This window comes from Athene noctua, chromosome Z, assembly GCF_965140245.1.
Source record: "Athene noctua chromosome Z, bAthNoc1.hap1.1, whole genome shotgun sequence".
Classification (NCBI taxonomy): domain Eukaryota; kingdom Metazoa; phylum Chordata; class Aves; order Strigiformes; family Strigidae; genus Athene; species Athene noctua.
In genome coordinates, this window is record NC_134077.1 from 3,515,232 (window position 1) to 3,539,508 (window position 24,277).

General features: G+C 39.5%; 1 protein-coding gene across 2 annotated transcripts in view; it reads left to right on the top strand.

The window, feature by feature from the left end:
- DYM (dymeclin) overlaps positions 1-24,277 on the top strand; it is a 229,417-nt gene that overhangs the window by 127,419 nt on the left and 77,721 nt on the right. Inside the window, exon 15 of one of the 2 annotated variants that reach the window (XM_074931918.1) lies at positions 8,102-8,266. The exons of the other annotated variant lie outside the window; for it this stretch is intronic. Within the exon in view, the coding sequence (XP_074788019.1) occupies positions 8,102-8,266 (165 nt within the window). The remainder of the gene's footprint in view (positions 1-8,101; positions 8,267-24,277) is intronic. 2 annotated transcript variants of the gene reach the window in all.

The following is a 24,277-nucleotide window of genomic DNA, read 5'->3' on the forward strand; positions in this document are numbered from 1 at the left end:
ACTGTAAATACTTTCATGTATAAAGATAATATTTCTCTCATAAGCCCGGTGTGTACATTTGGCCAGTACTGTGACAGAGTGCTGCTTCAGGGCATGGGAACTTATGTCTGTGACACATTATCACAAATAATCACTTCTTAAGTATTTAAATATTTTTCATGCTTCTCTGTTCTGTGTTGTTATGGCACCTTTAACCCTATAATGGCCCCTTGCCCCCAAACTGCTGTTTTGCAATAACGTAATTTAAAATCCTGTCATCACTCTATAGTATAAGATATAAATTTAGTGATACTTGGATCTGAAAAGTAGACCTGCAAGGATGAAATATTTTTAGAAAGCTAAGAGGAGTCACCCTGTTGCTTAGATTAGGAAGTTAGGTGGAGATCAAGGAGGAAGCAGAGTACCAGTAGTGAGAAAGGATCAAGTTGAGGATTACTTGGGAAGTGACATATACGTGCCCATGGGACCTGGTGAAATGCATCTGTCAGCGCTGTGAAAGTTGACTCATGCCATTGCAAGACATGTCTGTTGGATGATGTCTGGAGAACTGCATCCAGGTTTTGGACCCCTGGACATAGGAACGGTGTTGCTAAACTGGAGCGTGTTTAGTGGAGGGCTGCCACGGTGGTTGGGGGCTGGAGAACTTGGTGTAGGAAGATGGGCTGAGGGAACTGGGCTTGTTTAGCCTGGAGGAGAGAAGGCTTCGGGGCAAGGCTCAGGCAGGAGTTTCAGAGAAAGGGTTAGCAGCATTCCCACACATAGGAGGAGGTTACTGAGAAGATGAAGGCAGGCTCTTTATAAAAGTGTGTGTCAGGAAGATGAGGGAGAATAGTTGTGAACTAAAGGCAGGAGGTTCCAGCCTGATGGAAGAAGACAATTTTTCATGGTCAAGGAAGCATTGGCACAGCAGCCCAGAGAAGTAGAGTCTCTGTGTCTCTGGAAGCTTTCAGGACGCAACTGAGCAAAACCCTGGTCTGGTCTGGATTCATGTTAACCCTGCTTTGAGCCGGAGGTTGGGCTAGAGACCTCTTAAGGTCCCTTTCAACCTTAATTACGACTCTAACATAAGACTAACTTTTAAATAAAAGAAGCTGGCTGAAAAAGGAGTAATTGTTTTAAGCATTTTAATACGGTAAAGGCCAGTGTGATCTGCATCCCCAGTACTGACTTTTATTGTATTAAGCACCTTAACTGTGCTAACACCACAGTGGCAGAAACTCACCCCGAAGAACCCCAAACCACCTTTCCATGGACATAACCCTTGTCAGTATTTCATAACAGCCTTGGTGCTGAAAACCAAATATGTAGTATTTTTTCTGCTGCAGTTCATCATGTCATCAATGACAGAGTACTAATCAGAAATGAAAGCTTTCATCCAAAATTAGATTTTTACTGTTGGCAAGAAGGCAGATAGGCTTTTGATGGTTTGCCTTTCTGCTGTTTATACTGTATGAAATAGCATTAATAGGTGATATTTTAGTCAGAGAATAAATTGGAGTAGATGATCTAATAAGTTGTGTCATCACCTATGTAGTATTTGAGTATAGAATGTATTTTGGTTGGGCTTGTCTTGGGTAACATAAGAGTCATGACTAATAGCACTTTCTAGAACACAAGTTATCTGACACGAGCAGTAGTAGAATGTTCATAGCATGTCACAACATTCTCCCCACATGCGTACAGATAGTTTGGGGAGCTGACCAATGTGTGCTAGTTTAGTTAGCCCATATTTTCATTATTTTTTTAAGAAGGCTTTCATATTGGCTTTCCCATAGAGTCATGTTGCAGTATGACTCCCTTTTGGAAGTATAGTGATTGTCTTCAAACTCAGCAAAAGATGTTATTTGCTGTGCATTTTTCAGATTCTGCTGCAGAAACAATATGACCTAAATATTTAATCAGGCTTAGCAGAATTGTTTTTTTTTTATTGCTGCAGATTAATCTAGTTTCTCTGAACTAATACATGCGGCATGTATGTCTTCAAGACCTTACTTTTTCTCAATAACGTTGAAGATTTATAGCCTTCATAAAATCTGGCAAACACCAAGAGGAAGATTATGAATTACAATTACTTAAACATTAGCACTGGGAATTTTTCTTTTGAATCCTGTATATGCTGTTTCAGACTAGGTTGTATTTATAGAGAGGTTGGTGAATGCTGTTTTTATACCGCTTTTCTATACCCTGCCCAATTTGCTTCATTTCTGTGTTGTTAAAAAAATGTTGGCCTGGTAATATTTATGTTTTTGTCTTTAATATATTTATTTTAAAATAGCAGTTGACTTCACTAGAGAAAATATCAACTTTCTGGTTTAAATAAGGATGTAAGTGGTTTTGCATGTTTTGCTTAGTGCTGTTGTTTCGTCCAAGTCTCTTTAAAAGTTGGGTTGAAAAAATTAATGTAAGCATATAGAGAATTTCAGCACTCCTTATTTTTATTTCTTATTTTCTTATTTTTGATGTTTAGACTATGGCTGTAGTTTCCTGTACATCTCTTGAATTATGTGGAGTTTGAGTTAAAAATTGGAAGTGGTATGATCACCTAAACCCAAACAATTGCAATGGCCATTTAGGACATTGAATTTTCTTCAGACAAACATGAGAAACAGCTGATTTGGAAGAATCTTCAACAAACTCTCATTTATTTGTTGGTTTTGATTACCTGCACATTTCACACAAGGTCCTTGGAGGGCTTCCAGATGATTGGGGGGACTCAGTAAAGCTGCAGAAAGCCATGGCACCCATTCCTGCTCTGGTAGCCAAGCCTGGCATTCATCAAACACAGGATGACCATCCAGTCAAGAGAGGTGATTATCCCACTGTGTTCAGCGTTGGTGCGGCCTCACCTTGAGTACTGTGTGCAGTGCTGGGCCCCACAATTTAAGAAGGATGTGAGGTTCTTGAATGCATCCAGAGGAAGGCAACAGAGCTGTGAAGGGTCTGTAGGCATGTCCTGTGAGGAGCAGTTGAGGACTTTAGGCTTGTCTAATTTAGTGAAAAGGAGGCTGAGGGGCAACATCATTGCTCCCTACAGCTTTTCTGAGAAGGGACGTGGAGAGGGAGGTGCTGAGATCTTCTCCCTGGGATCCTGTGACAGGACACATGGGAATGGTCCAAAGCTGCACCTGGGGAGGTTCAAGCTAGGCATTAGGAAGCATTTCTTTACCAAGAGGGTGGTCAAACACTGGAACAGGCTTCCTAGAGAGGTGGTTGATGCCCCAAGCCTGTCAATGCTCAAGAGGCATTTGGACAGTGCCCTTATACCATGTTTTAACTTGGTCAGGCAGTTGGACTTGGATGATCATTGTAGGTCCCTTCCAACTGAAATACTCTATTCTCTTCACGTGGGATGGGACTTTGCTGTCACAGAAGCAGCAGTTCAGCTCACAGCTAACCTCCACCTCTCCATTGGCTCTAGACATCAAACTCCCATTGATTTTAAAATGTTTCTTTGATGCCCTCACTTAACTGCTCTCATCAGAATAACCTTACTGGTTGGGATTGTCCAGACTCTCTAGAAAGGAAACTTCTCTTTGCCTTTATCAAATCTATGCTAAATTAAAAATAAATATAGATAATTGGGTTGATTTTTATATGTGTATAAAAATTATGTTTGCCCTTGTGTGACAGGCATTGAACAGCGTGTACAAGGAGGGTCTCTGCACTCTCTGAGGTCAGAGTGACGATGAGAGCATTCATTTTAACTACTGCTGGTTCAGACAAATCCTAAAAGGTCTCAGGAAGAGAGGACCAGAGCTCCAGGATTACAGGAGATTGGTGTAAGCGGGTGAGAGTATCCTCACAGCAGTTGAATGTAGGCAATCACCTCGCTGAAAATTTATAAGAACAGGCTGGCCTTGCAGGGTGGCAATGAGAAGGACAACTTCAGAAGTTGGGGAGAATTACAAGGAAGAGCAATTTTCCCCTTAAGCAAACTTCTTTTTTTTTTTCTTTTTCTGAAAGAGTGATGTAGCTGACTGATGTGTTTTGTTTGCTTGTTTGTTTACCCTGGTTTGGTGTTTTTTGGTGTGGTTCTTCTTTTCTTTTCCGTTTTTCGTCTCATGTGCCAAGCCAATACTGAGGCTTCGCCCAGTCTTCTCATTTTATACCAGCCACTAGGCAAGATTAAACAGTGCCGGGATCAGGGAAGGAAACATATTTATGGATGCCAGAAACATGAGTAGAAAAAATTCTCAAGTAGCAGGTAGTTTACAGACCTCTTCACAAATGTCAGATTCTTACAGTATCAAATTATTTTAGGTATATTTTTATTCAAAAATACACATTATCCATGGTTAGCAGATGAGCCTTTTCTGTGTTGCTTTTGGCATTTTGTTCAAGTTTGGTTTCTTTATTTCAATTCCCTACCCACTATGTGCAGGAGAGAAAATGAAAAACAAGAAACTCACAAAAAAAACACCCCATGGGAGCAAAGCCTTGGAGACTTCTAAATGCTACTTTCTGACTTCATAAGGATTGAATTTGGTGCTTTGACTTGATGCCCATCAGTTTTGAGCATCTTCATTTATCTTAAAAGATGTCACTGAGTGTTCATTTCCATCCAGTTTGTGTTCTGGAATCACAGGGATTCACAGCTGTTGGCATGTGAGAGAGGGGTGACTATCAGACGGAGGGGTGACTATCAGACAGAGAGGCTCCTGTCACTTTAGTCTTCAGAATGCTGATGCTAACCTCTGTTGGCTTGGATCCAAAAATTTGGAGATTCTGTGGCTTTAATAGCCATGGCAGCTAAAGACAAAGAATGGTGATAACTTTAATGGAGCATATAGAATTATTTTTTCTTTGATAGGTTTAAATTTCTAGAGAATATAGCTACGATAATATTTGTGTAGTGAGTAGGCATTAGAGGAGTGTTTATTATTTTCATTACCTAAAAAAAAAAAAAAAAGTTTAGTGTTATGTAAGAAGCTATATATTATTTTTGGTTAGGATAACTCAAGTCCACCCTGATTTCCCAGACTTAAGTAACCAGACACTCACTTTTTGGCTATTAGAAGTTGACACTGTAATGTTTTCTTATCAGAATTTAAAATGTTGATCAGATGGCTTTTACTTTTTATAAAAGGGAATTATAATCTTCTGGAGTGGGATTTTAGTGCAGCATTGCAGCATGAGCTAAAGTTTTGTCCTCAGGGTAAACAGAATACATGAGTAATACACACACACCCACCATCAGTCAAATTTATTGTTCTTTATTTTCTGCAATATTGCTTTTTCAAATTTTTCAGTACTATTGTGTAGTTGAGGCTTGCTTTTTTCTGTAAAGTAAAAGTAATATGCCCCATAAAACATGCAGAATACAAAAATTTCAGTAACATGTAACTGTAGATGTAGCAGCTGCTGGAAAACTGGTTTCTGGTGGATCAGGTAAGACTGATTTCAAAAACAATATCCACAATTAGTTGGTGAAAGCTGGATGTAAGTTTTTCTTAATATACATATCTACTGAAGGATCTAAGCCTTGGTTTTACTCTGGTTTATCTTAGAGTGTTTAATAATGGAGATGCTTAGTCTTTAATATGTTGTAAGCTATGCTGGCTGTAGTGGCTGTAGTGCAAGTTAGAAAAGGCAGGCTTTTATGGATGGCATTGCTCTTGGTATGGGTTTAAAATTACACCTTTCAGTAAACAAGTTGAACTTTGAAAATAAGAATTGCCTTGCCCTTGTTAGCTGAAATACTGAAAGGGAGGATTATAGAATTGCACTGGCCATATTGTATAAATACCCAAGAGGACTGGTGATGTTTGAAGGTTGTTTTCCCAAAGTGTGATGCTTGAGGGACTGGCACCTTCAGCCAGCAGCTCCACCAACACCCAGAGCTGGCTCTGAAAGCTGCCTTCCCACAGAAGCGGTCTCTCCTGTGCTTGGTCCCTTCTGTGATGTGCCGGGACAAGGTGATGGCCCCGAGGCAGGCAGCACTGGGAGGGCTGCCACTGTCCCATCCTGCATCTGTCTCAACAGGGCGTGAAACCTCTGGGTGAAGTTTTGGGGAAATTTCTCCTCCTCTCATTGCATGCTGTGTTCTCATGCAGTTTGTCAGTTAAGCCTACATGTGGTCATCACGCTCAGGGGATCAAGTTGTTCTTCCTGTCTGTGGAGAGCATTGTCAAGGTTCAAAGCTAAGCAATAATAGAAGGCACTCTCAATTTCTGGATAAAAGTCAAACAACATCAGATGGCTGGAATGAGACCTATACAGGCTTGAGATAAGGTACAATTCTCTAGTAGCAAGGCTGGTGCAATATACTAAATGGAAATAGTGGACTCGTGACCATTTAAATCTTCTAAGCAGCATCATTCTAAACAATGCTCTTTAATCTGGTTTTGGAAAAAATTCTGTGGCTGCTGTGGGTAGCTGGAAGGGCAGGCTTATATGTTGAGGTTCCCCTTGGTATGGGATCCTATAAATACCATCTTCTATCTTCTCCATCCCCGGCCTGTGGAGTGAAGAGAATAGCTTGTGTTGCTCAAAACATGATGTGGTCAAAAAAAAAGGCATGATGGCTTAAGAATTTGCCTCCTCGCAGCTGCTCCTTTCCTGAAAACTAGTATATCTGCAACTGAAATGCCAGAAGGGATTCTGTGTTCCTCAACTTCCAGAGCAAAGGTAGGTGACTGACTTTAACCCAGCAGTGAATGCTGCTTGAACTAAAGCAATGGGAGACATTGTTTTCGATAAAGTCTTAGACTTAGAGCCCCGCTGATTGCACTGAGGATCTGCTGCTGGGGGCACTGTTTTCTGTCCTGTTCTCTGCCCAAGATACATGAATAACTTGGTCTCCTGAAAAAGTGTTTTAACCACACATGACTACATCCAGTAGAGGGGTTTTAGAGAGATACAAGCCTGTGAACTGCAGACAGTTGGGTAGATAACCCACTGCCCAAATTCCAACCTATGAAGCTATGGCAGGGGGGTTATTTGGTAAGGATGTTGTAGCTTAGAGTTGAGGTGTTTGCTGATTCTTAGCAAAGTCAGCAAAGGAGCCTCAATTCCTCAAATCACTCTCTGCACTGGAACCTTCCCCAGTTTAGCACTCCGGGGGTATGTCTGTACTGCAGAGCTACCCGGGCTGCAATTGTAACAGCAAACAGTCCGGTAGGAGCAGCTTGATGTTTGTGAAGAGCTGTCTTATTTATCTCACAGTGTATTGGGCTGCTTAAGGCACTTTCTGGAAGCCTTGCCACACTGTATACTCTGGACTCTACACCATTGTGCAGTGAAGTATTTTCTATGCAAAACCCGTAATAATAGATGTTCAAGGTTGCATGGGGTATGTGCTTCGTAGTTTGCCAGCGATGCAGTTTGTTGCAGGTGAACTACTCTTAATTTATTTTCCTTTCCATTATGAGTGGGAGGATATCCTGTGAATACACATAGGCAGTATATCTCTTACTCAAGAGCATTCAGAATTGGTTAGTATGAATATTAGATATTTTATTGATTGTTCTATCTATTATTTCATGGAAGTGATTGTAGTTTTTAATGGAAGGGCTAACCAGATCTCAGTTTGTAACTCAATTATGACGAAGGACCATGTTTGAGGATCTAGAATTAAATACAGAGATACTCTACCACTGGAATCCTAGGCTGCAAGAGGAGTTCACGCTGATCAGTAATTCTGTGTGAATTTTTTCCCTAAAGCGAGATGTCAGTTTCCATGAAAATGAGTTAAATTTTGTGAATACTCTCAGGGTTTTTTAATGGTAAATTTGTAAACCCGGTTCACACTCATGCATTTATATTTTAAGGGCAAGTTGAGAGAGGCAGAAACTTCTCTTAATGCCTGATCAACCCAACCCCCACCAAAAAAAGGGGGTGGGGGAAAAAGCCCCAATTTCTTACATCTCTAATGTGTGAGACTTGGCAGGTTCCCTCTGTGGTAGTGACAGAACCAGCGTATGGGCACGGGCTAACAGATCTGTCTTTTGAAATTGTTGTTTTATGTCAAACTGCTCCATTGCTTACTTGGCATCTTCCATTGACTCGACACAAAAACCAAGGACATTAAACCATGAATTAGCTTTCTTAAAGGAAAATACCTCTTTTTTCTGTTTTTTCTCCCTTTACCCTTGTCTTTCAGTTATACCTGCCGCCACTTGCGGAGATATGTATATGTCTTGGACAAACTGTATTTCCCCCACTCTCACTGCTCTACGCTGCAGCATTGCTTCTCGACCCTCAGTGACAATGGAGAGGAACTCTTGTCTTTAACTTGTTCTCACATTCTCAGATCCTATGCTTCCAGGTTATTAACCTCTGCTCTCCATTTACTGCATGCTGCATGCTCTGTGACTGATCTGTGCATGTTTTCAGTAAACTGATGAATAACTAATTTTGAAGGGGATGGTTTGTGTCTTTATGGCATCCTTGATATATGTCCTAGAAAGTGTGGTAGAATTGGGAGCCTAATAATGGTTTTGTTTTGGTTTAAGTCTAGAATACAACTTCTTGAATTAATATGTGGCCTTTGGAACTTTTAAATGCTTTTTATGTGAGAGTAAAAGTATTTTAATCCTTTTCCAAGCCCGTAAGAACATAAGCTGTGATTCACAAAGCTTCCATACAGTTATGTAGTTTGTTTGGAATTAGTGCAGAGATATAAATTGTGTTACGTGTCAGTGTCTAGTACTTCCTTGACACCCATATTTCGGTAACGCTGTCTATATAAATTCCTTTTCAAGAATGGGAACAATAGAACTTTTCCCTCAAGTTCAGTAAATTGTCATGGCACTTAGTGATAAATTAAGAAAGATCTGCCTTTTGATATTCCTGATCAGTTTGATTGTACAGAATAAGAATGGTGAGAATCTATCAGCCTTAAATGACAACATAAAATCTTTGTTCATGATGCAAAAATATAGATGTTCTACTGAAGCTGTGAAATAGCAGGAATTTAAAAATAAATTCTACTTTCAATACCCAAATGTTTTATCTAATAAGTTCATGGCATGCAAAAATTTAAGTTTTACTATTTCACTGTTGATGCCATGGATAATTAAATATATTAACCAAGATGCTAGAAGTTGTAGGAAAACCAGGAAAAAATTGCATGACAGAATTGATCAGAACATGGAAAGCATCCAGGGTGGAAATGCAGCTTCCCAGCTAAGCCAGCATACAATAGCAATAGACCACACAGTAAACATAAGTAAAACCATCTTGATTGTCAAGGGAAGAAAATATGGCATGCAAGCTGAAATAGCTCTTTTTGTACAAAAGAAATTTTATAGTAGTACATAATGATGGAGAGTTACACTGAAGGATCTCAACAGGAGATGAAAATCTAGCTGTCCCAGGGGCATTCTCCAGATTAATTTGGAACAGGGGTATGGTATTAAAGTAGGCAAAACACTAAGATTTCAAAGGCATTATTTAAAAATGAATAATAATAATAATAGAGGGCAGTCCACACCAAAATCTTGTTTAAGGCAGAATGTTTCACATGTAGGAATGATACCCTGAAAACTTAAAAGAAATAGCTGAATTATTCCAGCTTGTTTCAATGAAATTTGGGTAATTTTGTACAATGGCAACACTTCAACATCAAGTTGGAAAAATCATCCTTGAGAGACTTAAGTACTGCTTCACAGATACTGCGTCTTTCAGGTGTCTTTATGGGTGAAAATAAGCACTGATACCACTATATGCATTTTCAGATAACAAGCTTGTGAAATTTTTAGAGCAAAAAGTTCATCTACTTAGTCCCCACACTGAAACTGATAATTATTTTACTGGTATTACTTTCTGAAATGGGATTTATGCAGCAGTTGAGATACATTAAAATATATCAGCCTGGGAGATTGTAAAATCTCAGGTTTTCATTACAGGTTATCCTTTTATGAGATAGGAGGAGGAGGAGGACAGAGTATTCGAAATAGAAGTTGCTGATAGAAAAATATCTAGGTAGCAGTTTTTAGTGGTTAATTCTCTATAGATGATCTGGTAATACATGATTAGAAAACCATGTGCTCAGGAAAATTGCCTGTGTAAGTCTACAAACAGCATCACATACGGTGGCATAAACGGAGGTGTCAAAAAAAGTGGCTTTTGTGTGAATCTGTGCATCCATCCTGTATTAAGTACTGCAGTATTTTATCCTGTCAACAGCCTGCTTAGAGAAGAGATGGCATGCATAGATTACAAAAGGCAGAGAATAATTAATTCAGGTGATTTATAAATCAGGACCCTCCCATTCAGGCCTCTTTGCCATGCTCCTGGTAAAGAATATAAAACTTAGCCCTGAGTAATGGCTGATCTCTAACACTGTCCTGATACCTCTAAATGATGTTGCCTGTCTTTCGGCATCCCACAGAATTAAAGATTTTATTACTATTTGGGTACATTTTGTGTGCAAACTTGAATATGGACATGAACAGTTGTACCTTTAATTTGGAGGTGGAGAGAGGGAATTAATAAATGTAAAACAAAGGGGAAAAGTTGTGAAAAGAAAAAAAAAAAAAGGTGACTTTGGAATGATGGCACTGACTAATTAGTAGTAGTTACTAACCACTGTTTACCATTAAAGCACTTATAAAAGTGCCTATTTGCTACTGGCTGATAAATGTTGTTCACATTTTCAAGCTACCATGGTTTTGTGTAAGATACTGGTGGTGACCTGTCAAATCTATAGGCACACCGCATCACACACTTACCGAACAGGTAACGCTGGTTAAACTGGGGGAGAGAGGAAGGAAAATAGTATACATCCCAGTATCCCACTAGGATTAAGCTCACAGCACCAGGCTACCACACAGCCTTAATTGAGATTTAGTGCCGGTGTTGCTTTCAGTGGCTTTTCTAAATTATAAAAACAGAGGAGACACAATACCTATATTATTATGCAGTGCATTAGCACAGCATAAATATTGAGCCTGGGATTGTAATCTGTCATTGCTGCTGTCTAATAATTCTGTTGTGGCTGTACTATTTATTGATTATTGCAGTAACTGTGCTTTGTGATGTGAAATATGTTCTCCCACCCTTACCATTATGTTTTTCTTTTGAATTGCATGTTCATCGTGTGATGTTTCGATGCTTGTGCGTGTTCCCTTTTTGTTTTAAATCCCTTTGGGTTGCAGTCAATCTCAGGAAGATTGTTTTTGAAAATGAAACTGGCTTAGTGCATGTACTAGCAGAAGGCAGCCAACAAGCAATGATTTGTTTTGGGATGCTGAACAAATTAAGGACGGTTTTCTTTTCATAGCTATCTTGACATTGTGTGTGTGAAAGCAGGAAATACGGTTTTGGTGAGCCTTGTAAATTGATTAAACATGTTCATGAAGCAGTAGAGCAAAAGGAAAAATTACACAGATTCATTAAGATTTTTTGCCCAGAGAGAAAAGACAAAGAAATATGATGTGAAATTCACACAGTTTACCCATTTTGCATATCTTTTATTACTTAATACTAGGTTTGTTTAAACAGCAAAATGTATCTAATAAGATTTTAATTCTCCCTTTCAGAAGTGTTCTGGCACATTGTCTGAAGGCTGTAGAGGATGAGCATTGTAACCATACTCCTCCCATGCCATTAGAGTTGATGGAATTATGCAATTACATTAATTTAAGAATGTGCAGTCTTTGTGGGATCAGGGCCTTGGAGGTTAGCTTTGAAAAATACTGCTAATTACCAGAAATGTTTCTGTTGCTGCAGTGTGATGGTGATGTACTGCATAAAGCCAACTTGCATTCATTATCCAGTTGCCAGCTCCTTTTCCCTTGGAGTGTGAGCTGGGTGAGGGCATTGGGGTTGGATCCCAGGAACATATAGGCAGTCCTGTATGATAATATGGATTACTGGCCCATCTTCAATACATACAGGAAAAGTGTCAGAGTAACATCCTCAAAAAAAGCTGAAATATTTGCAAGTCTTGACATATTTTCCTTTGGCTTTACTCTGTGAAGGGAAGGCGAGGAGAAACATGAAGCAGATGCATTTATTACTGAACCCTAAATTATTTTTGTGTGGGTTAATGCAATACAGAGAAGTACATCAATTAACAATGTTTAAAATGGAGTTTGACTGGTGTGAATTCTTTTTCTCTGAGTCTATAGATCATCTTGAGCATTTGTTTACATTCATTTTTTAAACAGTTAAATTAAAAATCTTTCCCTAAGTTAGTGGAAGTAAAACAGTACATCAGCTTTGTGTGAGTATAATAGAAGACCTGGGTGTGCTCTTCAAGAGCCCCTTCAGCCTTCTGAAAACTGGTTCTTTTCTAATCTTCTTGTGTTTCCGGTTAAGGAACACAGTTAAAACTTTTGAAAATAATTTTTGTCACTTGTAATACTTGCTGTGTGTGATATTTTAAATATGAAGTACCAAATACTGATCCTATATATATATAGTATATAGTATATAGTATATATAGTATATAGTGTATATATATAGTATATAGTATATATATATATATAGTATAACAGTTACTTTATAAACATCTAGTAGCTGGGCCAACATATAAACACAGCAGTCAACAACATGAGCAACATTATTTTGACTTTAATGATCATTTCAATGGGAAAGACTATTTGGTATCATGTCTTGGGTAAACACTGCTGTCTCTGCAAACAAGTGGCCCAGAGTGAAGTCAGTGCAGGTAGGCTTCCATCAAAAGTGGTGTGTGATAACAAGAATGTTGTTGCACGTTACTATAGGCAGATGAAATGGATTGGGAATGAGACAATTCCTACTTTCTGTAGGAAAACTATGCTTGAGTCTTATCTCATAAGAGGCCGCAGTAACATGAAATATTAAAAACCTTTTTGGTAAATAACTTGATAAAAATCTGTGAGAAGGAAAATAATTTGTGATGATTCAGAGAGGGACATGGACAGGCTGGAGAGGGGGGACGGGCAAACCTCCTGGAGTGCAACAAGGCCAAGGGCAAGGTCCTGCCCGTGGGTCGGGGCGATGCCCAGCACAGATCCAGGCTGGGCGAGGAGGGGATGGAGAGCAGCCCCCAGGAGAAGGACTTGGGGGGGTTGGGGGGTGGAAAACTGCCTGTGAGCCAGCACCGTGCGCTGGCAGCCCAGAAAGGCCCCGTGTGCTGGGCTGCACCCAGAGCAGGGTGGGCACAGGGCCAGGGGGGGATTCTCCCCTCTGCTCCGCTCTGGGAGACCCCCCTGCAGGGCTGGGTCCAGCTCTGGGGCACCAACAGCAGAAGGACACGGACCTGCTGGAGCGGGGCCAGAGGAGGCCACGGAGATGCTGGGGGGGCTGGAGCCCCCCTGTGAGGACAGGCTGGGAGAGTTGGGGGGTTCAGCTGGAGAAGAGAAGGCTCCGGGGAGACCTTAGAGCGGCCCCCCAGGGCTGAAAGGGGCTGCGGGAACGGGGGGGGGGACTCTGGATCAGGGGGGAGGGACAGGATAGGGGGGAACAGGTTTAAACTGACAGAGGGGAGATTTAGATGAGACCTGAGGCAGAAATTGTTCCCTGTGAGGGGGGTGAGGCCCTGGCACAGGCTGCCCAGAGCAGCTGTGGCTGCCCCCTCCCTGGAAGGGTTCAGGGCCAGGTTGGACGGGGCTTTGGGCAACCTGGGCTGGTGGAAGGTGGCCCTGACCATGGCAGGGGGGTGGGACTGGCTGATCTTTTAAATCCCTTCCAACCTGAACTACTCTGTGATTCTGTGATTTTATGTAGTAATTGGACCTTATCAAAAAGGTTTTTAAGACTTTGTAAGTTCTGAACAACAGCTTGCTTTTTTCACGTTTTATGAATAAACCCACTTTTGCCATAGGATTAGAAGTAAAATAATGAAATTGGCAGAGTCTGGACCTGTCACAGGCGAGAAATAGCTTCACTTCATTTATCACTAAAGCAAAGTATTTCTGGAGTGGTAGATGACTTAGGGTTGGGGTTGTTTTCCCCTAGAAAAAACATGTGTTTCTCCAGTGAAAAAGTCTGCAAGTCTTGGTCATTTTAGGTACTTTTAAACCATAAACTAACTTGATACTCTTTTTTGCCAATAATGATTTAAAACTTTTTCTGCTGGATATTTTAGTAAGATTTTGCACCTTACCTCCAAAACTGGCATCCGACCAGCAGTCTGTGGGTACTTTTCCTTTCCTTTTTCCATTCTGCTCCCAGAAGCACATCCCATGTGTTTTGCTCAGCATCCTCCTAAGCCAGAAGGCTGATGAGAACAGAATTAGTACCCATTCAGGGATTACAGTACCACTGTGTTATCATAAAGTATAATTATGGGTTGGTGGGAAATTTTGCTTGTTACTGAGACATATGGCTTTATTCATCCAACTTCTAATGTCGGAGTTGGAGGTTGTACAATTTTGTGTCAATTAACAAAATTTTTCTCTTAATGGGATCACCTGTACGCTGACAAATTCCAACAGCTACAATTAATGTTTAACCTAAAGACTCAAATATGGTCTTTTTCCTAATGGCTTTAATATTGGTTTACTTCTATTTTCAGTGCAAACCCAGTGTTGTGGGTTGGTATGCTGATCACTGATTTCAGTGGTTATGCTGTGTGCAATGTATATTTCAGACTTAGGTATACCATAGATCAGCTGACAAATTGTGATTATCTTACTTAAGTAAAAAGAAGTAAGAGTAAAAACAGACAAAGGAAAAAAGACAACAAGCTACGTGAATATTTCTTTAGGATGCAGGCTGGTTTGTTAACACCAGTGTGCTCAGATTTCTATAGAGCAGCCTGTAGGTTTTTATGGAAAGTGGTTTTTGAGCTTCCATGCAAGATGTTTTGTGTGGCCTCAGTTCCTGATTTGGGATCATGGGTCAGGAGATGAGGCTTTTTGTTTGGCTACTGCCATGGCCTGGAACAACATTTCACTGAAATCAGCTCGTTTACTCATCTTCCTTTGGGGAAAAAAAAAAAAAAAAAAAAAGAAAAAGAAAAAAAAGAACCAAACTGTCAGTGTTCTGTTGAATGAATATAATTCAATGTTTTATTGCTTTTTGACTGTGATTTTTAGTCAGCTGCTGATAATTTTATTGAAAGGAATTTTTTATTATGGAAGGATCACTTTACACTCAACTTTGAGTGACTTGGCAGAAGGGATTTGTTTATAAATAATCCTATTACAAATTATTTGTACTGCAGAGCATATCAGTCAAGAAACCAGTGAGATATAAAATCACTGCTGTGGCTGTTTGGTGGGTAAAAAATTGTTTGAGCTTGTAGGTCTTAAAATGCAGTTTTAACTGGATGATCATCAGGTGGGTGCACATCTAGTGGAAACCCTTGTGCATTGTTCATTAACTCCTACCCTATTTAAAATAATGTATCGAGAATAGGTTTTGGGGAAAAAATGAAGAGGAAAGATTGCTGGTACCAAAAGGTAACCTTGTAAGCCTGATACATGCAAGGTGTACTTTCGTAGAGTGATAAAAGTTTCATGCATGTAGGTCATGATCTTGGGATAAGAGGTCCAGGTAATATTGACTTTGAAAGAACTTGGAGGTACTCTAGGGCAGGTTTATGAGTTATCCTGAAATTATTTGGGTGATGAAGGGTAAATAAATTCTTTACTAAGGAGGTCTTCAATATGCAAAAGTATAATGCACTCCAGTAGGTGGAAACTGAAGCAAAACCAATTGAGACCGATTCTCTTTTTTTTAATTTTTTTTTTACACAGTGGGTGATTCACTGGGATAGTTTAACAAGAGCTCTGGTTTTCCCAAGATTGGAATTTTTAAATGAGATTGGATATTTTCCTAAAAGATATGTCCAAGTCCAGCCACAGCTATTGGACTTGAAGGAGGAAGTAGCTGCAGGAATTCCTATGGCTTGTGTCAGACAAGCTGATCAGACTGGCTTCTTTTGGCATTAAAAATCAGAGCTATAGGCAGATTGCCATGCAGGATTTTGTTGTTTTGTTTGTCTTGCAGATTTCTTTAAAAGATGGCATTTTGATTCAGATTTTTCCCATTACAAATGTTATCTTCTCAGGTACTATCCCCCAGGTGATCTGACCCAAATAGTACAAAACACTACAGGTTGCCAAAACCCTATATTCTCATGCACAAAAACCCCCTAAATTGAAAGGGAAAAAATTGCCAGAGCTATATTCTCTCTATATAATAATTTTTATTCCTCCCACCCTGGTAAAAAATTATCACAGACATGATCTAGACACATTCTACCACATTAGCATGTGAAACTAAAACACATCTTGATGAGACGGAATTATTCTTAATTGAATGCTTATGAGCCTATGTTCCCATGGGGTGAAATTGGAACAAAATTACTTTCACACATTTCCATTGTAGCAGTATGTTCAGAGTCCAGGGGTTTTGCGTTCATATGTAATATCTGGCAATTAATCAGCATTGGGGAGGGTGTCTTATTATTTTATAAGTATGTAAATAAGCTATTGTTTGGAGACTGAAAAGAGAAATATTCTGTAGCTTGCCTGAAGAGTCCAGGAGAATGCTAATAAAATGAACATCAGACTGAATATAGTTTAATAGTTCATAGCTGAAAGCAGGAAGGATTTATGCTCCTGTAAATCAATCTTCTGCTTAGGCCAAAAAGCATTACTGAGGTTCAGCTCCTCTGTACTATCTGCTGACTTTCCTAGGGTGTGGAATATCACCTTCTGGGTGCAGAGCACCTCTCCAGCAGCTTGTCACTGGTAGCATGGGCTGTAGTGCTGGTATTCTTTGTTTTGTCCATCTAGGTCATCCATTGTTACCTGGTTTGGTTTCCCAGACAGCACTGCATGAACTTCTGGCTAGTGAAGGCCACTTAATAAGATGTGTAATTATTGCCTAAATATAGAAAATTATTCACTTAGAAAATAACAAACATATGTTACTGATTCAAAACATCTTCCAATTTGTCAAATTAAAGCACAGATTCTCACCAAATCTACATTTTGGCTTATGCAGAAGTCCTCTTCATCATGAGCTCTCATTGCAAATCAGCAGACTGTAGCTGTGATTCCAGCACTCCTTATGTTCAGATGAAACTGGTGGAAAGTACTGACTGGAGCTAGAATTATCACAATTGATAATTGTGATTAAGATGTTCCAACCAGAGTGCGTGAAGTTAAGCATCTAAATGTATACTCTTTTTTTTCCCCCTCTAAATTAGTGAGAGGTATCTACATCTTGCAATTAATTGAGAACTAATGTTTAATCCATACACATGGATGTCTAGAGAGAGATTTGGGTGTCTACCTGGAACTGGGTGGTGCCTTAAGTATTAAAATATTTCAGAGACCTTTGCCAACCTTGAGTAACAATTCACAAGTCTCCCAGAAAAATGGTGGAGCAAATAACTTTGCAGATGTCTCTTACAGAGAGATATAGGTGATTAAGGGATTAAAATCATGCATATGAGCAGTGGTGATGAATGAAATTTTGGCAAAGAGAAGCAACAAGAGATTTCTGTTAATCTAGGAGACGAGACAGTGGCGTTTACGGTTGAATGAAAGGTGTCCCACTTCATCAAATATATCAAATTTTAGTTCATCAGTAATTTTTAATTAACAAATCCCATAGTCAGTAGTGTAGTTAAAAAAGACCAAAGAAAGAGGAAACCTCACAACAGACTCTTAACATTGTAGGTGGCTTTCACGTGAGATGTAATTTGATTAGTGAGATATCGTGCGCAAGATGTGTGTATTCAGCTGATTTGGGGCAGGCACACCTAGTTGTTCTATATGTACTGACTGACTTCAGGATACTTAATGGCATGTTAGTTTAAAAGTGATGAGTCCAGGAGATAAAGCTTATTTGGTAAAATCTAGGGTTTTTTCAGTAAGCCCAGACGGTCTCAAAGCAGATGTTGTGGTATCTGCTGTAGAGGTGTTCTGCACAGGAGCTGCCACAGGGTAGAACTGCGTAGTGAAAATACCGGAGAGTTTTAATATTCCTAATTAATTGCAGCTCCAAGTAGCATGAGTTTGGAAAAGTGTTTTTAAAAACAAAACCAAAAAATCTTCTTTATTTAATATTTGGTTAACAAAATAAGTGATGAGAAGTTTCATTCTCATGGTTCTCCTTCTGAAGTAGTTCTGGGTGGTCTCTCTGCTGTCCAGCCATTTGATTTAAATTAGTGATTAAATTAGTGATTTACATTAGTGATTAGTGATGGCAAAGAGGCAGGTGCCACCAGTGTGGTGGTGTAGGCCCATTGCAGTGAAGGCAGAGCTGCTGGGTCCTGCAGACCTGGCCTGGCTCCCTGGGGGGACATGAGGCTGCCCAGCCCCTGGGTCAGACAGGGAGGAAAGGAGCTGGACGGAGGGAACAGGGAACATTACTGACTTGTTTAATGGAGGTGTAGCTGCTGAAGACTCGGAAACAGGCATCCAGATCCATTCCTAGTGATCTAAATGACCCAGAATGTTCCAAATTTGCAGAATTAGTAACACTGTAAGAACTATTTCTTCTGTTCTTTTCATTTCCAGCTTCTAGTGAGAACATGCAACTACAAGAATTGTCATTTCTTCTCACATTTTGGTACTGCCATTCCTCACCACAGCCTATTTGACCAAGAAATACAGAAGCAGGGAAGAAAAAAAAAAAAAAAAAAGGGAAGGGTGGGGAAATTAGTCACCTTTTTATTCTAATCCTCCAAAGGATTGATTTAAGTTGTGTAAGGAGGTTTTGGATCCCCACTCTCCAGCAGGATGTAGGGGTTGAGAGCTGTGAGCTATTCTTAAATGTTTTTGTTCTTTCGTGTTTGTGTGCTGAATTTGTGAGAAAACATTGATGAGAATGCTCCCACTGCACCAGCCCGCAGATCAGAAAAAGCAGTGGGAGAGGAAAATCAGAACAACCACAACTGGTTTCCAAAGATGACTAATCCTGCAGCCCCAGTGTAACCTCCAGGACAGTGATTAGCGTTTGGCTTTTCTTCTAAATGCTGGAAAAGTTTTCTGGGGCATCAGCCTAGCTGAAAACTAGTTCAGTACGTGTACACTAATGAAAGAAGATTTTAAAGTTTCCATTTACTGTTTCTGCCTCACGTACTTGGTTACTTTAAATACTTCTAGGTGCATAACATGCAATATCACATGTCATCTATGTTCCTTATTAGTTATCAGAACATTTTATGAAAGAGCAAAATCCAATTTTGTGGGTAGGGTAGGATAAAATAAAGTTCCTCTAAGGGAAGTGACCTGTCAGGAACAGCGTGATAGGTTTTTTTGACTTCCAGTTGGTGAAAAGCCAGCCCTCGCATTTTGTAAGCTTGCATAGATTTAAGTGCAGTCCAGCTTTTAATGGTCTTCCACTGAGATGTGAGCTTCAGAGGAACCTGTGCTGTACCGAAGGTGAACCTCAACCCTACTAACTGTTAGACACCCCTGAAGTTCTTGTTAGGTGTTTGGTAGTGCACGGTCCTACAAAGAGCTGTGCTTTCTTAAATTAAGAGTTTTACCACGAGCTCTGCTCTGATTCTTGCTCAGTTTTGCAGAATAGTTTCAAGAGAACTCAACATAGATGTTTTACTTTTCTCTGCAGTGCAAAAATTTGCAAGTTCTTGCTTTTAATGTGACGTTCACCCAGCTGAAATTAAAAATTGGCAATTATAAAAAAAAAAACTAAAAATAAATTAATAAAATCAGAACTGTCTGATGCTTCATTCTTCAAATTAATCACCCAGCCATCCTCTTGCTACTGAAGGATTTTACCTTAAAATGTAATTTCTCTGTTTCCCAAAGCTCTTTGTAGTGCAGTTGTGGCTTTGCTGGTTGCACCATTGACTTGGTGTTCACTGCCGGCAGGCAGTGTTCCATGCGTTTTGATGTTTGTTGCAGCTGAGCTCAGTGTTTAGCCATGCTCATGGTGATTTCAGGGAGTCACCAAATGGCCGAGGTTGGGAGGCAGCTCTGGAGATTGTTATGTGCAAGCCCCTGCCCAAGGCAGGGTCACCTTGAGCCAGTTGTCCAAGTCTGTGTCCAATTGATTTTTAATATCTCCAAGGATGATGACTCCACAAGCACTCTGGGTAGCTGGGTGTTTTTTTTGTTGTTTCTTATGTTTAAATGCAATTTCCTGTATTTCAATTTGTGCCTATTTTTTTTTGTCCTTTTTCTGGTCACCACTGAGTCTGGCTTTATCATCCTTGCCCCTTCCCATGAGATATTTGTACGCACTGAGAACCCCTCAAACCTTTTCTTCCCCAGGCTGATCAGTCCTAGGTCTCTCAGCCTCTCTTTGCACGTCATACGCTCCAATCACTTAATCATCTTTGCTGGGCTTGTTTCTTCATGTCTCTGCTACTGGGGAGCCCAGCACTGCAGACAGGGCTTCCCCAGTGCTGAGCAGAGAGGAGGGGTCACCTCCCTTGATGGGCTGGCAACGCACTACCTAATGCAGCCTGTGGTGCTTCTGTTGCCGTGAGGGTGCATTGCTGGTGTATATCTAGCTTGGTGTCCACCAGGATCTTTAGGTCCTTTTCTCTAAAGCTGTTTTCTAGCTGGTCGGCCCTCAACATGCAGGATCTGATATTTCCCTTTGTTGAGCTTCATGAGGTTTCTGTTGACCTCTTTCTCCAGCCTGTCCAGGTCCTCCTCAATAGCAGCACAACTGTTCGCTGCATCAGCCTCTCCATCCTATTCTGTACCACCTGCAAACCTGCCAAGGGTGCCCTGTGCCCCACCAATATTCAGATATCATTAGTAATGATGTTAAAGAACATTGGCCCCAGAGTCAACACATGGGGTACACCACTCATGACTGGCCTCCAGCTGGATTTTGTGCTGCTGACCATAGCCCATCCATTGAGCCAGTTTTCTCCCCACCTCCTCATCCACTTATCTAGCCTCAACTTCATCAGTTTGTCACAACCTCGATTGTATTTTTGAGAGTGTTTATACAGTTTAGTATCCAGAATAATTTTGGGCTCAGATTAACCCAGACTACACCAGAAGGGTTGTGAATACTCATCTTTGCATGCTTTTGTTTGTCACTGGCTAAATTTAATTTCAGAAAGGGTATTTGTATGTCTCTAGAAAGCCATGCTGTGTCTCTTCTGAATGTCCCCCCAAAATACAATTTGTATGTAGTCCCATGCTCTGGCTTTGTCATTTGCTTCCCTAGGTGGAAGGAATTAACATCCCAACCTCAGAGTGTTGTGCTTGCTTTTGGTACAGTATAGACTAGGAAACTGTTGGTGTTTGCTTTCTCATCATGCTAATTCAGTTCTTGGAAATGTTTTCTTTGCTTTGAGAAAAACAGAATGACCTGGAACATCGCAGACATTTGTCTTTTTAAAAAGTACTTTTTGGGGAGGGCACTTTCTTCGGAATTTGAAAGGATTTTTGAATTGATCGAGACAGAAGGAATTGAACAGGGGAATAAGATGTATAAAATTGAGTGGGAGGTAAAGTGCAAAAGCACAACCTCTTTTCTCTGTGGGAATGAGGTTAATTTCCAAATAAATTGAAGACAATGTAAATTTAATTACTGTGCAACTTGAGGGACTGGGACTTAAAAAAATATATCATGTTGGTTTTTAAGATGGAAAAATATTGCACAACTGCAAGTATGCTGAAATGAATCATTAAATCAAATCTGTATCAGTTTTCCCACCAATCCCGAGATTTAAGTGTGTTTGTCTGAAGGCAATAAAATAACCTCTTTAGAATGGCAAGTTCAGTAGTGGATAAGGTAATGTATGATGACGGTGTATGTGGGAAATAATGACCTTTTTAGGATGACAGTATATGTGGGAAATAATAACCTTTTTAGGATGACAGTGTATGTGGGAAATAATGACCTTTTTCGTACTGAGAAAGTAACAAACAATAACTTCAAAGTGTTAACCTAAAATAAATTCTGCTTTCTCTTACATCAGGGCTCTTCATGCCTAATTAATGTTTCTAAATCTTACTGGTAATGTCTGTAACGCCTTTTTAACTGAAGAACAAAATTTAAAACCCTGACAGACAGACTACTCTGGTGAAGAAACATGATGACATTTTAGCTCTGTCAAGGTTAGATTATGAAACGTGGGTAGGATGTTTTTCTGGCTAAATATGGGAAGTATTTTTATAAAAGATGAAGAAGGGACAGTCAGAGACGGAGCTCCTTCTGGATGCTGACAAGCCTTTTCCTGCTGTGAGCCACGGTGATTTTGATCACACGCATTTGTCGTTTGGGTGAGCGGTACTGGTGATGGAGACAAAAGCCGGGTGAATTCAGTACTCCAAACATTTTTCTTTCCTTAAAGGCTTCCAGATGATCTGTTCCAAAACTGTCATCTTCCTGCAATGATGAGTAGATTAGAGCATTTCAAACTGTCTGTAATATATTTCTAAAAATGTTCTGTAGGTGCTGAAGACCATGTTATGTTCTTGATACGTATATACTGTACTCAGGAGGTGCATTTGTAATGGTTACAGGTCCTTGCTCAATATTTGCCCAGGTTTTGCCCTTTTATGTGGGTTTTTTTTAAGAGCTGTAGAACAAGGGGGAGAAAATCTCTGAACTCACCAACTTTAGGATGCAATTTTCAGAAGGCAGCTTTACTGTTCATAATAAATATGCACAGAAAATGAAGCAGATGAAAAGCCCTTTGTTATTTCTAACACATACGTAGGAATGGCCATGGGTGCTGTTGAGAGGCTCTAGCTATTAAGAAGAAAGAAATAAAGAAAATAAAGAAAAAGGTTGAATAACAGGAATTAAGAAAATACCGTAGGCTGGCTTCCCAGGACATTGGCACAGCACTTGGACTGAACTGGGCAAGGGCAGGCTGGGGCTTCCTAAAGCCAAATTAACCTTCATGTGGATCATTAGCTGTAGCTTTTTCCATAGTGAACTGGAACTCCTAATTCATTATCTCTTGTTTTGTTCAGCATCCGCTGCTTTTGGATTCTGACTGGATATTAACATCCCCTAAAAAAAAAATTTAAAAAAAAAAAAAATTAGTGTTCTTGATAAATGTTTTCTTTCACTGACGTGGATATTTTTCAGGATGAAAAGGCTCATTTTTTATTTCCTATCTATTTTGACATGAATTTTCCTTTGGAAAGAGTTTTATTTATGACTGGCTACATTTTGCAGGTTTATATCTAGATGCATAAATCCACAGAAATTCAACAAAGAGGATTGATGTTGACATTACAATGAAGGATGTAGACAATTTTTACCTGTGATATTTATTTTTCAAGTACAGTGTTGTTATGCTTTTACAGGAAAGGTTTAGTACTAGAGATTAAACTTAATCTTGGTCTTGGTGTTGAAAATTATTTTAATGTGTTACATTATTTGACATTATCCTGCATTTTTCTTGCATTTTATTTTTTTCAAGTAGTAGTACCTTCATGTGCCTCTGAAAATTTTTAAGCATTTCAGACTTTTTCAACATATGTATACCTGCATGTCACTGCTCTTTGCAGACAGAAATAATATTTCCAACCAATGTCTCCTTCAGAGGAAGTTGTGTGTATCTGTACATATGTGCATACATTTATGTTATACCAAATATTGTGTGAATTTTCAGTTCATGATAAAGTACCGTATACTTTTAATAGAAAGCTCTCTTCTTTATTCCTTTCAATGTATTTCATGTCCAATATGATTTATTCAGAAAGGAATGTAGAAGTAAAATTTGAAAATTCCCTAGAAATTCTGTATTTGATGGTTTGAATACACATGCTTTGGCAATTGCAGTTTGTGTACCAAGAAGGAACATCCTTCAGAATAACTGCGTGGTGAAATTGTGGGGGAATGAAGAAACTGCTGCTCAGACATTTTTTCAGTAGTGCAGCTCAAACTATACTTTTTTTTTTTTTTTTTTTCCTGGGCTTGGAAATACAGTTAAAACTAGATTTTTGAGCCAAAATCACTAACACAGTATGGATGGAGGTACTCTGCTGAAGGAGTTTGTAATAAACTCAAGTCTATATATAATGTTCTGCACACTGCATAAAAAAATAAAATTGCCTTGGTCAACATTAAATTTAACTCAAAGTTTGGGAAATAATAAGGTTGTCTGTGAGTTTTTAATTCAGCATCTTTGTTTCAAAAGCAAAAACACAATCTTTGTTTAAGTGATTATGCATTGTTTTTTGTTCTGAATGTAGTATTATTCACTGCTTTGGTTTTTTACATCGTCTTCATTCCCTGTGTGGCCTCAGGGCACACTGAACACATGCCATCTAAACCCTGTCCGGAAGACAAAAAATATTCATTTCCTTAATTACTGATTTTTTTTTAGATCCCATGGTACTCAGTTTCTCAGTGGTTCACAAATACTCACAAGGAAAGTACAAAGTATTTATCGTTTAGATTTGAAAAACATAATTGCCCATTATGAACA